General features: G+C 35.8%; 1 protein-coding gene across 5 annotated transcripts in view; it reads right to left on the reverse strand.

Annotated features, from left to right (window-relative positions):
- Window positions 1-10,430: 10,430 nt before the first annotated feature.
- The window catches only part of FAM133A (family with sequence similarity 133 member A), a 72,700-nt gene continuing 67,312 nt past the window's right edge, over window positions 10,431-15,818 (reverse strand). For 4 of the 5 annotated variants that reach the window (XM_086386937.1, XM_086386934.1, XM_086386936.1 and 1 more), the window contains exon 4: window positions 10,431-13,404. In XM_086386937.1, the coding sequence (XP_086243063.1) occupies window positions 12,552-13,301 (750 nt within the window). In that variant the 5' untranslated portion in view covers window positions 13,302-13,404 and the 3' untranslated portion in view covers window positions 10,431-12,551. The remainder of the gene's footprint in view (window positions 13,405-15,818) is intronic. The other variant, XM_086386939.1, reaches the window with a different exon arrangement.

The following is a 15,818-nucleotide window of genomic DNA, read 5'->3' on the forward strand; positions in this document are numbered from 1 at the left end:
CAAATAGCTGACTTTTTTTTTCTTTTGCAACTGGCACAGCCTTTTAAGGTCAATCAGAAAATTAAAGCAGCTATTCATGAATATGCTGATATTTCAAGAGCCGCCTTGTTCTTTTTCTGATGAAATTCTATTAATGGATTCTAGCTAGAGGAGGACAGAGTCAAAAACTTGAAGAGAAACAGTTCTTTTAAGAAGGAATATAGCTTAGACTTCTCGAATATCAGAATTTAATGAGATTTTATTCTTCATTACAAAGACTACCAGCTTCTTAAGATCAGGAACAATAACCTATCTTTTTTTTTTTTTGTCTGGTATCTCACAGTGCTAAGTGCATAGAAGTTACTCAGTAAACACTTGCTTTTTTTTTTAACACTTGCTTTTTAATTAATTAATTAATTAAAAATCAAAGATTAGGAATTCTGCTACCAGTCAAGATTCAGTGAGTCAACTATAGTCTCTCTTTTCCACTGACTTCAACTAAGACCTCTGGGAAAACTGTAAAAAGCAACTACCAGAGGTAAATAGAAGTATTTTTCTTCCTGTTAATTTACTTAAAAAATTGAAGTAGTTAGAATGGCCACCAAAGATGCCCATGCACTAATCCCTGGAACCTGTAAATATGGTATGTTACAGGGGAAAAGGCACAGTGCAGATGCAATTAAGGTCATGACTTATGTTGAAATTAGAAGTAAGGGAAGTCAGAGAAATTTAAAGTAAGTGAGGTCTCAATGTACCACTGCTAGAGGGAGACACATGGATAGCATGAGAAAGTATGCAAGTAGCTTCTAGAAGAAAAGATCGACCTCAGCTGACAGTCAGAAAGGAAATGGGAACTCGAGAGGTCCAGATTCAAGGAAATGTACTCGGCCAACACCTGAATTTAAAGCAGATTCTCCCTCAGACTCTTCAGTAAGGAATACAGCTCTGCTGACACCTTGACTTAGGTTTTGTGAGAACTTGTACAGAGGACCCAGCTGAATGATGTTGTGCCTTTATTTCTAACCTACAGAACTGTGGAATAATAAATGAGTGCTGTTTTAAGATTTGTGGTAATTTGTTAAGGCAACAGTGGGAAAAGAATGCATGTCTAGGTATCAGAAATGAGGTAGTTATATTAAAAAATACAGGAAAAATAGGCAAACAGGTTTGAAATCTGAGAAACTGAGAGTGGTGGTTTGAAGAATTTGAGATTGGTGGTTTGAAGAATTTTGAAGAATGTGATAGGAAAAAAGTCTATATTGCTCAAACACCCTCTCAGTAGATATATGGATGCTGCTTGTAAAGGCTCAGAAGGAAGGGAGGAAATTTCAAAGAAATTCTAAACAATTTGGAGAAAGTCCACATCACCATGAAATATGGACTGGAGAATACTACTGGTGAAGGCTAAAAAAAAAAAAAGAAAGAAAGAAAGAAAGAAACATGTTCTTAGAAACTGGAGGACAATGGACCCATGTCATGCATTGGCTGACAGTTCAGTGGAATTGTCCTGCAGTGATATGGAAAGCAGAATTTGTAAATGAAAGTCTGGAAAATTAGATGTGATTTCCAAGGAAAGTGTTGAAGATGGTTTTCTCTTGATGCTTATGGTAGAATGCAAGAAAAGAGACAAATTAAAGGAAGTACTGTGAAAGAAAAAGGAATCAAGACTTAATGATTCAGGAAATTCTTAGCATACTCAGATGCCAAAATGTCAGAATATTCAGTCAGACAAAATATTCTTTGAAAACATTGAGGGCATGATTCAGATTCCCTGGAAGAAATTAGGGAGAGTCTAGGAATTTTAAGAGTATTATCTTTTAGATATCTCAGCAGAAGCCAAAAATGGAGAAGGGATCTTCTCAGAAAGATGTGTAGGCCTAACTTCTGTTTAATGAGCTGAATTTTTGTGACATCCACAGGAGACCCATAAAGTTCTTAAAATTTCATATCAGCAGAAACACTGCCAACTTAGATTGAAAAGGACAGACAGAGTACAGAATGGAAGAAGGCTGCTGAACCTTCAAAATGCTACTGGTGGTAACCAGGCTGATAAAACTACTCAGCTGCAAACATGTGTTACTTTTCATGAAAAAGAAAAGATGACTCAGAGGGCAGAGCCAAGAGACAAGAGAGAAAAACTTAGAGGGCAAATCTGAAAGCTACAGAAAATTACTTCCAGGTATTGAACAATAAGGGAGCTTGAACAGCTGGATTTCAAAACTCATTTGGACTGGTGATTCTTTTTTAGAATCCAATATACCCTTTTGGAAATGTAATATCTATAATCTGCTATCATATGCCGATGCCACAAGTGTATGTTGGGAGCAGAAACTTGTTTTTTCAGTTTCACAGGTCCCCTCATGTAACAAAACTATGCCCTAGGAGTTGAACTTAATGGGTTATAGTCACAGCCTCATCCACATCTGGTTTAGATGATGAGACTGGAATTACTGAGTTGCTGAGATTTGTATGTGAGCTTTGGATTTGGAATTGATGCTATAATAGGATGAGAACTTTGAGGACCTTTGGGTGAAGTAAATATAGTTTTCAATTGGAAGGGACATGGATCTCAGTGGGCCAGAGGTACTATGGTAGACAGAATATCTTCCAAATGGTCCACAATTCTAATACCAAGAATTTATTAATATGTTACATTATGTGACAAAAAGGAATTTACAGAAGTAATTAATGTCACTACATTAAAATATAGAGATTATCTTTGATTATCTAAGTGCCTGTGTGCTAAGTCACTTCAGTCTTTGTGACCCTATGGACTGTATGTGGGCTGACAGGCTCCTCTATCTGTAGGATTCTTCAGGCAAGAATACTGGAGTGGGTTGCCATGTCCTCCTCCAGGGGATCTTCCCAAGCCAGGATTTAATCTGAGTCTCCTATGACTCCTGCGTTGCAGGCAGATTCTTTACCGCTGAGCCACCCGAGAAGCTAGATCATCTAAGTAGACCCAATGTCAGTACATGAGCCCTTAAATGCAACAATTTTCCATTTTCATTTGAAGTCAGAGATGTGACATAAGGGAATGGCAGATTTAAAGAATGAAAGGGGCTCAACTCCCTGCTGCAGAAGGGGAAAATATGGGAAGCTTAAGAAATAGCACAGGTGTCATTTATAAGCAAAGTCCTGCCCCAGCTGTCAGTCAGCAAGGAAACAAAGATCTTGGTACCACAATAGCAATTGGATATCCTTTGCAAATTAATAAATAAGTAAACAAACTCTGATCTAACCTGGTAATAAAGTACAATAATTATCATGAAGAATGTAAGTGGACAAGATCCACCCATTAAATCATGCAGCACCTCAGAGTGAGTTAAAAATAAAACTCAGTAATATGTTAAGTAGTTAGAAAATACTAGAAACAAAGAGAAATTGAGGGAGACAAAATTGTAGCATGGTATGTTCAACTTATCAATCTACAACAGATAATACAAATAAAAAATTAAATAACATGGAAGAAATTAAATCAAATAAATAAGAGAATTAGCAAGCATACTTTGAAGCCTGTAACCCACTGAGATTATACTTTTTTTTCAAAATGTTTCTATTTGTACATAAAAATTTATATTGTTACCAATAAAATGTAAATAAAGTCAACTGTGCAGAAATAACACAGGCTAACTTTTGATAGCAAAACTTAAAATTAGTAATATCAAAAGAGATCAAATGCATAGAAACAAAATAATGCACTCCTAAACGATTTGGTCACATGCTATATTAAATATATCTTATTATCTTAATATTTAGAAAATATGTATGTATCCCTTACTAGTGGTCTTCCATGGTAGCTTAATTGCTAAAGAATCTGCCTGCAATGTAGGAGATCCAGTTCGATTCCTGGGTTGGAAAGATCCCCTGGAGAAGGGATAGGCTACCTCCTCCAGCATTCTTGGGCTTCTCAGACGATAAAGAATCCGCCTGCAAAGTGGGAGACCTGGGTTCTTTCCCAGGGTTGGGAAGATTCCATGAAAGAGGGCATAACAACCCACTCCATTATTCTTGGCTGGAGAACCCTATGGACAGAGGGGCCTTGTGGGCTACAGTCCATGGGGTCACAAAAAGTTGGACAAGACTGAGAGAATATGCACAGCACATCCCTCACTATACATGACATTGTTTCAAGATCTTTATTAATATGCTAACCTTTTTGTACCTCTCCATGACTCTATGTGATATTTGTGTGTATAATTATTCCTATTATAACAATTCTCACTGTATAGGAAATAATACAGGCAAAAACATTCAAAAGTAAATTATCCTTAGAGGCTTCTTTTATAGTGAGGAAAAGGAAATTACTGACTTTCCAGAAACACTCATAAGGTTGAGAACTCCAAAAATTGTGTAGGGATAAAACAAGTTCACCTGAGGCATCTCAGGTTAGAAGTGCCTGTGAATATGATAATAAAGTTATCCAACAGAGGTTTTGATATATAGTTTAAGGCTTAGGAGAAGATATTATGGCTAAAATTTTAAAGCTAGGGAACATCAGCCTCTAGTTAACTGTTGGAATACTTTACCTTGCTATGTAAAATCAATCTCTTTACCTATATGTCTATTAAAACTAGACTTTGAGCTCCTTCAGGGTAAAGACTGTCATATTCATAAATAGATGTTATACTCAAGTAGAAAGTAAAGAATCAGTTCAGTTCAGTTGCTCAGTCATGTCCGACTCTTTGCAACGCCATGAACTGCAGCACACCAGGTCTCCCTGTCCATCACCAACTCCTGGAGTTTACTCAAACTCATGTCCATTAAGTCCATGATGCCATCCAACCATCTCACGATCTCACCAGTCCAGGTTTGATGCATGATACAGGATGCTTGGGGCTGGTGCACTGGGATGACCCAGTGGGATGGGATGGGGAGGGAAGTGGGTGAGGGGGTTCAGTATGGGGAACACATGTACACCCGTGGTGGATTCATGTCAGTGTATGGCAAAACCAATACAATATTGTAAATTAATTAACCTCCAATTAAAATAAATTTATATATAAAAAAAGAAGTGTAAGTTAGCACTATTCACAATAGTCAGTACATGAAAACAATCTAAATGTCCATCAATAGATGAATGGATAAAGATGTGGTAAGCATATACTAAGGAATATTATTCAGCCATAAAAAATAAAATATTGCCATTTGCAGCAATATGGATGGACCTAGAGATTCTCATACTAAGTGAAGTAAGTCATAAAGAGAAAGGCACATATCATATGATATTATTTACATGTGTAACCTAAAATATGACACAAATGAACCCATCTCTGAAACAGAAATAGAATCATGGACATAGAGAACAGACTGGTGGTTGCCAAGGAAGAGAGGGTTGGGGGATAGATGGAGTGGGAGATTGGGGTTAGCAGATGTAAACTTTTATGTAAAGAATGGATAAATAACAAGGTGCTACTGTATAGGACAGAGAACTATTTTCAATATCTTATGATAAACCATAATGGAAAAGAATCAAAAAATAAAGAAAAATAAGGATGTGCAAGTCTGATTAATTATGCCCAGTATATCTATGTATGGAAAGTGGTGTTTCCCTTTGTTCTAGTAAAAATTTGGTAAGATGCATTAGATTCTCTTTCATTTTATAAACCTTGAAAATATTATGCTAAGTGATAAAAGCCACATATTGTATAATTTCATTTATATGACATCTATAGAAACAGAAAGTATGTGGAGTCTCGAGGGTAATGGGGAGGATAGGATTTCTTTTTTGAAGTGATTAAAATGTCCTAATGCATTGTGGTTATGTTTGTATATATCTGTGAGTATACTAAACAAAACACTGAATTACACATTTTTAATATGGATTTTATGACACATGAATTATCTCAATAAGCCATTTACAAACTGAGTCGGGGAACAGATACATAGCAATGGTACACTGCATTTATTCAGACTCTCATTTGTCCAAGGGCTTTACCAGCTAATTCGATTTAATGAAAGTTATGAGGCACCTATCATATGCAAAATACTGTGTACCATCATTGCAATAGATAAAAGATGAAACAGCCTCTACTTTTCAGGAGACTACAATGAAGAAATAAAATGATTATATAATAATAAAATAATGGTGATGATGATGATGTTAGGAAGAGGAGGAAAGAAGAAGTAACATTCATTGAGTATTTGCTATGTCCCAAAAACTGTATTAAATGCTTTAAATGTTATTTTATCTAATTCTCATAGCAGTCACGGAGATAGATATTGTTGTTTTTCTGATTTTGTATCTGAGGAAACACACATAACAGGTGAACTAACTTACTTAGGGTCACATACCAAGAAATGGCAGGGTGAGAATTTTAAACTAGTACTTATCCAAGAACCAACCCTCTTAACAACCTGAGCCTGCAGATATGCAAAATATGTAATACAACATTTTATAGAACTAACACCAAAAAAAGATTTCCCTTTTATCACAGGGGATTGGAATGAAAAAGTAAGAAGTCAAGAGATACCTGGAAAACAGGCAAGTTTGGTTCGACAGTACAAAATGAAGCAGAGCAAAGGCTAACAGGGTTTTGTCAAGAGAACACGCTGGTCATAGCAAGCACCTGCTTCCAACAACACAGGAGATGACAACACTCAATATCGAAATCAGCTTGATTATGCTCTTTGTAGTCAAAGATGAAGAAACTCTATATAATCAGTAAAAATAAGACCAGGAGCTTATTGTGGCTCATATCATGAGCTCCTTATTGCAAAATTCAGGCTTAAATTGAAGAACATAGAGAAAACCATGAGGTCATTCAGGTATGACTTAAATCAAATCCTGTATGATTATAGAGTGGAGATGATGACTAGATTCATGGGATCAGATCTGGTAGACAGAGTCCCTAAAGAACTATGGACAGAGGTTTGTAACATTGTATAGGAGGCAGTGAACAACAACAACAAATCCCAAAGAAAAACAAATGCAAGAAGGCAAAGTGGTTGTCTGAGGAGGCTCTACAACTAGCGAAAGAAAGAAAAAAAGCAAAAGGCAAGGGAGACAGGGAAAGATATACCCAATTGAATGCAGAGTTCCATAGAATAGCAAGGAGAGACAAGAAGGCCAACTTAAATGAACAATGCAAAGAAACAGAGGAAAACAAAAGATTTGGGAAAGACTAGAGATCTCTTCAAGAAAATTGAAGATATCAAGAGAACATTTCATGCAAGGACCTAAAAGAAGAAGAGATTAAGAGTTGGCAAGAACACACAGAAGTACTATACAAAAAAGGTCTTAATGATCTGGATAACCACAATGGTATGATCACTCACTGAGAGCCAGAGATTTAGAGTGTGTAGTCAAGTGGGCCTTAGGAAGCATTACTACAAACAAAGCTAGTGGAAATAATGGAATTCCAACTGATATATTTCAAATCATAAAAGATGATGTTAAACTGCTGTACTCTATATGTCTGCAAATTTGGAAAACTCAGCAGGGGTCATAAGGCTGGAAAAGATCAGTTTTCATTCCAATCCCAAAGAAGGGTAATGCCAAAAAATGTTCCAACTACCATACAATTGCACTAATTTAACATTCTAGTAAGGTTATGCTCAAAATCTTTCAACCTAGGCTTCAGCAGTATGTGAAGCCAGAAATTCCAGATGTAGAAGCTGGGTTTTAAAGAGACAGAGGCACCAGACATTAAATTACCAACATTTGTTGCATAATGAAGAAATAAAGGGAAATCCAGAAAAATACTTCCTTCTGCTTCACTGACTATACTAAACCTTTGACTGTGTGGATCACAACAAACTAGAAAATTCTTAAAGAGAGGGGAATACCAGACCACCTTACCTGTCTCCTGAGAAACCTGTATGCAAGTAAAGAAGCAACAGTTAGAACCAGACATGGAACAACTGACTGGTTCAAAATTGGGAAGGGAGTAAGACAAGGCTGTATATTGTCACCCTGCTTATTTAACTTATTTGCAGAGTACATCATGTGAAATGCTGGGCTGGATGAAGCACAAGCTGGAATCAAGATTTCCGGGAGAAATATTAATAACTTCAGATATGCAGAGGATACCACCCTTATGGCAGAAAACAAAGAGGAACTGAAGAGACTCTTGATGAGAGTGAAAGAGGAGAGTGAAAAAGCTGGCTGGAAACCAACATTAAAAAAACTAAGATCATGATATCTGGTCCCACCACTTCACAGCAAATAGAAGGGGAAAAATTGGAAGCAATGACAGATTTTATTTTCTTGGGCTCCAAAATCACTGCAGACAGTGACTGCAGCCATGAAATTAAAAGACTTGCTGTTGGGAAGGAAAGCTATGACAAACCTAGATAGTATATTAAAATGCAGAGACATCACTTCGCTGACAAAGGTCTGTATAATCAAAGTAAAAGTGAAAGTCACTTAATCGTGTCCAACTCTTTGTGACCCCATGGACTATAAGTGTGAAATACAGGATATTTCACACTTATCAGCAATAATAACTGTTTAGGAAGTAAAACTACTTCATTATTCCTCTGATTATGGCCAAAACAATCGTCTAGTAAAGGTTTTTGGAAGGCAGTTTTAAAGCACTCATAGGAATCAGTGAAGAATAGGGATTCTATTTTTTATGTATAAGTATAGACGGTTAAAAAAAGTGATAAGGAAATATAAAGTGTGAAATAAGTGTGAAATTTGGTCCATGGAATTCTCCAGGCTAGAATACTGGAGTGGGTAGCCTTTCTCTTCTCCAGAGGATCTTCCCAACCCAGGTATAGGACCCAGGTCTCCCACATTGCAGGCGGATTCTTTACCAGCTGAGCCACAGGGAAGCCCAAGGACTGGGTAGCCTATCTATTCTCCAGCTGATCTTTCCAACCCAGGAATCAAACCAGGGTCTTCTGCATTTCAGGTGAATTTTTTGCCAACTAAGTTACCAGGAAAGATTATACATAATCAAAGGTATGGTTTTTCCAGTAGTCATATACAGATGTGAGAGTTGGACCATAAAGAAGGCTGAGTGCTGAAGAATTGATACTTTTGAATTGTGGTGCTGGAGAAGATTCTTGAGAGTCCCTTGGACTGCAAGGAGATCAATCAACCAACTCTAAAGGAAATCAATCTTGAATATTTATTGGAAGGATTGAGGCTGAAGCTGAAGCTCCAATACTCTGGCCACGTCATGCAAAAAGCTGACTCATTGGAAAAGGCTCCAATATTGGGAATGATTGGAGGTAAAAGGAGAAGGGGGGAACAGAGGATGAGATGGCTAAATAGCATCATTGACTCAATGTACATAAATTTTAATCAATTCCAGGAGATCGTGGAGGACAGAGGAGCCTGGGATGCTGTAGTCCATAAACTTGCAAAAAGTCAGTCATGACTTAGTAACTGAACAACAACAAGAAAAAGATAGATTGATGTATGTGTCATAAGAATCAAAAGTGATAGAGTCATGAAGAAAGAACACGTCTTATTTGCAGCTCAAGTAGGGTTAAGAAAACTAGTTCAGCTCTGAAGTACATAGGTATCCTTGAATGTTTGACTACAATTTTCATTAGTCATGAAATAGATTCAAACCTACATCACAAATTAAATACTTCTTTTTTTCGGTAAAATAAATATGGTCAAACAGAAAATGACCACAGAACTACAATGTCAAAGGTGAATCTTTCTCAAAATAAATTTGTAATAGCCAAATAAAGTATCACAAGATACAAAACCAGAACCCCCAATTCTATTCATTCTCCTTATCTCCAATATAATCTTTATCTTCAGTCTGAGATCTTTTAATTTTTTTCTTTTTCTGCTTGCAATTACATTCTTAATCTAGATTGTATTGGTTTCCCCCCACCTCTTGTCTACTTTCTTATTGACTTTCCCACTGCTTCCCATCCCACAAATTTACTTAAATATTTTGTCTAAAGCTATTCTTATGAATCACATAGCATACATTTACTAGTAACAATTGTAGTGCTTTTCACATAAGGGATAACTTATTCAGCTTTTAGTCTGTAGGCAACATATTAAATGTTCACCTAAATCTATTTAGTCTATTGTCTTCTACATATTTCCTTATCACTTTTTTTTAACCGTCTATACTTATACGTAAAAAATAGCATCCCTATTCTTCATTGATTCCTATGAGTGCTTTAAAACTATCTTCCGAAAACCTTTACTAGAAGATTGTTTTGGCCATGATAAGAGGAATAATGAAGTAGTTTTACTTCCTAGGCAGTTATTATTGCTGATAAGTGTGAAATATCCTAGGCCACCCTCTTCTTCAGTCATTACATAAAAACCAATGCAAATAAAATAACATTTCCTTCTGTTATAGGATAACTGATTTACTTTTGAATCATTCTGCTGACTACATGAAGATGTGATAGAAATAAGTGAGTTATTTTATGTAAATAATGAAACAGACATTCTAGAGTTGTATGTTACTATTCAGAATACGATAGTTGATTGCTGCAGTAATGAAAAGGAAGACCCGAAATCCCAGTGGCTTGACGCATAACAGTTTATTTCTCACACTCAAAACATTCACCCCAAGTCCATCAGCTCTTCAGGGCAGGTCCCTTACAAACATAGATACAGGTTGCATCCATCTTGTAGGTACACTATTTGGAGCACACTGCTTTCAGGTCCACATGGCAGGTAAAGAGAGCTGGAGGGTCACACAAGACTTTTTACTGCACCAGTACTGAAACGACACATCACTTTTGTTTACAATCTCTCTGTAATCCTTCTGCTGGAAGTAATAAATGGCATTGCCTAACTACAAGGGGCTGGGAAGTGAATGCGAGCCCACAGATATTTGATAGTTGTTAATGTCTTTGCCACATTCTACAAATAATACATGCTTTTTAATATTTTAATAAAAAATAATTTTGGAAAACTCTATATGGATAAAAATTTCCCTTAAATATAATATTTTTATTGGCATATAGATATAGCTATATTTTAGGAAACAGCTACAGTTATGAAGCTTCAGTGTGACCTAACAAGGCATTACATTTATAATGTTCCAAGAATGTTACTGAGAGAATCTGGTGTATGCACTGCAAAAATTGGGGGAGTCAATATGTTATTTATGTACCAGATGTTTTCTATCTTTATAATAATTTTACTTGTGACTCAAGGGAGCTGACATAAAATCAGCTACTTAAAAAAATAGCTATCTATTCTCTCCTCATGCCAAAATACTTTGTACATATGACATTACAATTAGCACATCTTCTGTAATGGGTGTTTTTAGGCATCAATTTATAATTCATATTGCTCTTATATAAAATATGTAAAGCAAAAATAAATTTCAACTTATTTCAGCATAGTGGTAAACATGAATCAGCAACAAACATGAGGCAACAAACTCCAAATCTTAGTAAAATATGAAACAGACTATATTCTCCTAATTTAACTTTTATTTTAATTCAATATTAATGCTTAAGACAACAAATTTTTAAACAGCATACTAAGATTTTGGCAGTAGTTTTATGTAACAAGACATACAGTGTACTAGAGGTCTGGCACTCAACTTGCTTATAGTAAACCAGCTTCAATATGAAGGCATTAAATATTTTTTATAACCTTCTTTTTACATGCTAAATATTTTGGAAAGTATGCAGTCAAACACAGTAATGAAATTAATATAGTAAGATTAATAAATTAAAAGCTTGAAACTTGTACCCTAAGTGTAAATCATATTAAAAAAAGGATTATTGTTTATATAGAATGTCCCTGGATAATCAAAACTTAATAGTATGAAACATGCAAAACATTTCAGGATAAAGATTTATTAATAAAAAAAAAAATACCAGGGTCTATTTAAAATGATTCTCCTCCAAAGGGTATCAAAGTTAATTCAAATCATGTAACACTCTAACACTAAATATTATTTACTACTGTGGAAGTGGAGATAAGTTTTATAAAACTGGGGTTTTACATATACTGTAAATTGCTGTCTTTCTTGTTCATGTGAAGCAGCATACATTACAAAGTAAAAAGAATGGCTGCTGCACTAGCAAAAATAGGATGTGTAAGTATCAAAGGCACACTATTCAGCTCGCCAAAGTGATAGCAAACTCTTTTCCCCCCACAGCCCTTTCCCCATGTAAACAAAAGTTTATTAAGGAGGAAAAAAACCTAAATTTTAATCTTCAAATGTAAATATTTTGAGACATTAATGTTAAGTCCATGCTTCAAAAAGGTCAACTATTGTTGCCTGGATATTTCTGAATATATTTTAAAGATGTATCCAAATTAGATACTTTTGACATTAGATACATTGTTTGGTCAGAATTATTTATCATCTAAAACATTTAATTTAATTCTAAACATTTTAACCACTAGTATGACGACACGATTTTAGCTCTCAGAGAAATTAGCCAGTGGAGGGAAAAACATGTAAACAAAACAAAACCCTACATTTAAGCTGCAGGCAACAATTAAGGCCCTTTCTGGCACAGTGGCATTTGACTGGCAACAAAGTCCAGGAATAATTCTACTAACACAGGGAAACTCATGCATTTTGGTAAATATGCTCTAACACTCACAGTTGAATTTTCCTATAGACGTTTCTTGATTTTTTCAACAGGTAAATCTTCCTATTTTTTTCTTGATACTATACTGATTTGTGACTTGAATCTGATTTCTTTTTCTTCTTCTTACTATGTTTTTTGTACTGTTTCTTCTTCTTCTTTTTTGCCTTTTCTGTTCCTTTTTCTTGCTCTTCACGTCTTCTCTTCTTTTTTGTTTGCATCTCTTCTTCATAATCTGATTCTGATGAGGACTCCAATGATAAAGGTTTATCCTCAGGACAAGTTTTCTTTCTTTTTTTGCTGAGATTTCTAATACACTTTTCTTTCTCTGTTTCATCCTTTGACTTCTTTTTCTTTTTTACAGATTCCTTGCTCTCTGATTCAGAATCACATGGAGAGCTTTCTGATGATTTGTATGAATGGTTCTTCTTTTTCTTTCTCTTTTTTCCTTCTTTCTTTTCCTCATCTTCAGAATCTGGGGAACTGCTTGAAGAATCAGTGCTTAATGAAGAAGAAGATGAAGACCGACAAGATTTCTTCTTTTTCTTTTTCTTTCTGTCTCTTTTTTTGGATAAACTCTCATTTCCACTTAATAATTTCTCTCTGCTTTTTTCTAGTTCCTTCTTCCAGTTCTCATTCATTTTTTCTTCAAATTCAGCTAATGCCTTGGAGCCTTTCTTTTTATTTTCTAATTGTTTCTTCACTTCTTCCCAGGTGGGCCTTGGTCGATTCAGATAATCTTGTATTGTTGGGCCTGCAGATTGAGATAGGCCCCTCCATCTGGCCATTGCTATAGGATTCATATAGGCCACCCGATTGTCCCGCTTCCCCATGGTGCCTGATGGTTCCCAGAGCAGACTCTCAGTTTCTAAAGAGAATAAAGACAGACACCCTCCTTAAATTCTTCATCTGCTGGTATACCAAGCAGGTTTCATTCTGTGAGAGAAACAGATGGAATGATTACAAAATGCCCTTAATATAAGACAAAGTAAGCACATAAGTTTAATTGTTCACTGTTTATCACATAGTATGGTAGAAAGATTTACAAAATCTTAGACTTTGAGAAAAAATAATATATACACAAAAGTTTTACATGTTTTAGACATTGTGGTATAAATATAACATGAAGTGTTTTTCATATCTCATGTAAGGTTCTGACTGTTATCTAAATTTTAAATAACTATTTCTTTTTATATTGTATGGTACTTACCTTCCTTTTTTCTTTCTTTCATTCTGCCTTATATGGCATAATGAGAGAGAAATTTCTGTGGCCAAATTCTGTACCAGGCACACCGTCCCCATTTTAGCAGAGTGCAGCACAATCCATTCCACTCTTTGACAGAAACCTAGGAGTGATGCCTGAAAAATCCTTCTCCCTCAATTCACATATCCAATTCATTAATAAAACTTGCTGCTTAAACCCCCACAACAAAAGGTTTCATGTTTGTTCACTTCTCTTCAAATAGGCTGTCATCAAAATAGTGCAGGTACTGTCACCTGTCATTTGGATTATTAATCTCTATTAGATGCCGGGGACTGCTCAGTGTTGTGCAGTGGATTATCTTATTCAGTCTCTAGACTAGTCTAGAGGTTAGTCATAGATCAACATCCTATGAAGTTGATCCCGTCATTATCCTATTATACAAATGAAGAAACTGAAGCTTAGAGAGTTTGAGTAACTTGCATAAAGTGAAATAATAAATGGCAAATGGTAAAACCAGGATTTAAATCAAGGCAGCATGAAGCCAAACCCTGTACACTTAACACATTATATTGCCTCTTGACATCAACTTCTTGATAGCCCTATTTTTTGCCCTTATTCTCTTCCCTCTCAGTCCCACACTGAAATCAGAAGGATTTTAAAATAGTCTAGTGGCTTTATATTTTAATGAAAATCAATCCAAATTCCTATAAAGATCCAATACAATCTGTCCTGCTTATAGCTCTTACATTTCAACAGTTTTCTCAATTCTATCTTTTCCAGTTTTCTCTTGGTTTCTGGAACATGCTAAGCTTCAAGCTTAGCCACCTTAGCCAGTTTACCTTATCTTCAGATCTAAGTTTAAAGTCAGTTCCTCAGAAAGGCAACTATTAGGTTGAACTATATAAAATCACCAATTATAATAAACAAAAATAGTCAAATACTAGCAATTTCACATGGTTCAACCTTATACTATGTTGCTTCTGTATCTATCCCTTACACTCATTATTCTGTATAACGGTTTCTTGCCTCTTATATTCATAGCACTTAGAAAACTGATGATTATTTTCTTTATCTATTTGAATGTGTATTTGTGTGTGTGTGAATGCATGTGTGTGTTCACGTGCATATGCATATGTGTATTCATTTCTAAATATAAGGCCAAGAAGGGTAAAAGTCACATTTGGCCTGTCTTCTAGCCATGATGTTCCCAGTACCTTACATGGCATCTGGTCCACACTAAGTACTCAATAAATATTTGCTCAATAATAAACAAACAAATGAGTGGATTGATGGATGGGTAACTCTGTGAGAGAGGTGCATTCAGAGAAGGCTCCTGAAGTTGGTGATGCCAGTACAAGGTTCTGAAGAATAAATAGGAGTTCACTGAGGAAATAAGGAACTGAAAGACATTCTAGGCAGAAGAAACAATACATGGCTTCTGCACAACAAAGGAAACTCTAAGCAAGGTGAAAAGACAGCCTTCAGAATGGGAGAAAATAATAGCAAATGAAGCAAAGGACAAATAATTAATCTCAAAAATATATAAGCAACTCCTGCAGCTCAATTCCAGAAAAATAAACGACCCAATCAAAAAATGGGCCAAAGAACTAAACAGACATTTATCCAAAGAAGGCATACAGATGGCTAACAAACACATGGAAAGATGCTCAACATCACTCATTATCAGAGACATGCAAATCAAAACCACAATGAGGTACCATTTCACGCCAGTCAAAATGGCTGCGATCCAAAAGTCTACAAGCAATAAATGCTAGAGAGGGTGTGGAGAAAAGGGAACCCTCTTACACTGTTGGTGGGAATGCAAACTAGTACAGCCACTATGGAGAACAGTGTGGAGATTCCTTAAAAAACTGGAAATAGAACTGCCTTATGATCCAGCAATCCCACTGCTGGGCATACACACGGAGGAAACCAGAATTGAAAGAGACATGTGTACCCCAACGTTCATCGTAGCACAGTTTATAATAGCCAGGACATGATGGATATCTACAGACGGATGGATAACAAAACTGTGGGTACATATACACAATGGAGTATTACTTGGCTTTTAAAAAGAATACATTTGACTCAGTTCTAATGAGGTGGATGAAACTGGAGCCTATTATACAGAGTGAAGTAAGCCAGA

The sequence above is a fragment of the Bos grunniens genome, chromosome X, assembly GCF_055505025.1.
Source record: "Bos grunniens cultivar Pamir isolate PY7600 chromosome X, Bosgru_T2T1.0, whole genome shotgun sequence".
NCBI lineage: Eukaryota > Metazoa > Chordata > Mammalia > Artiodactyla > Bovidae > Bos > Bos grunniens.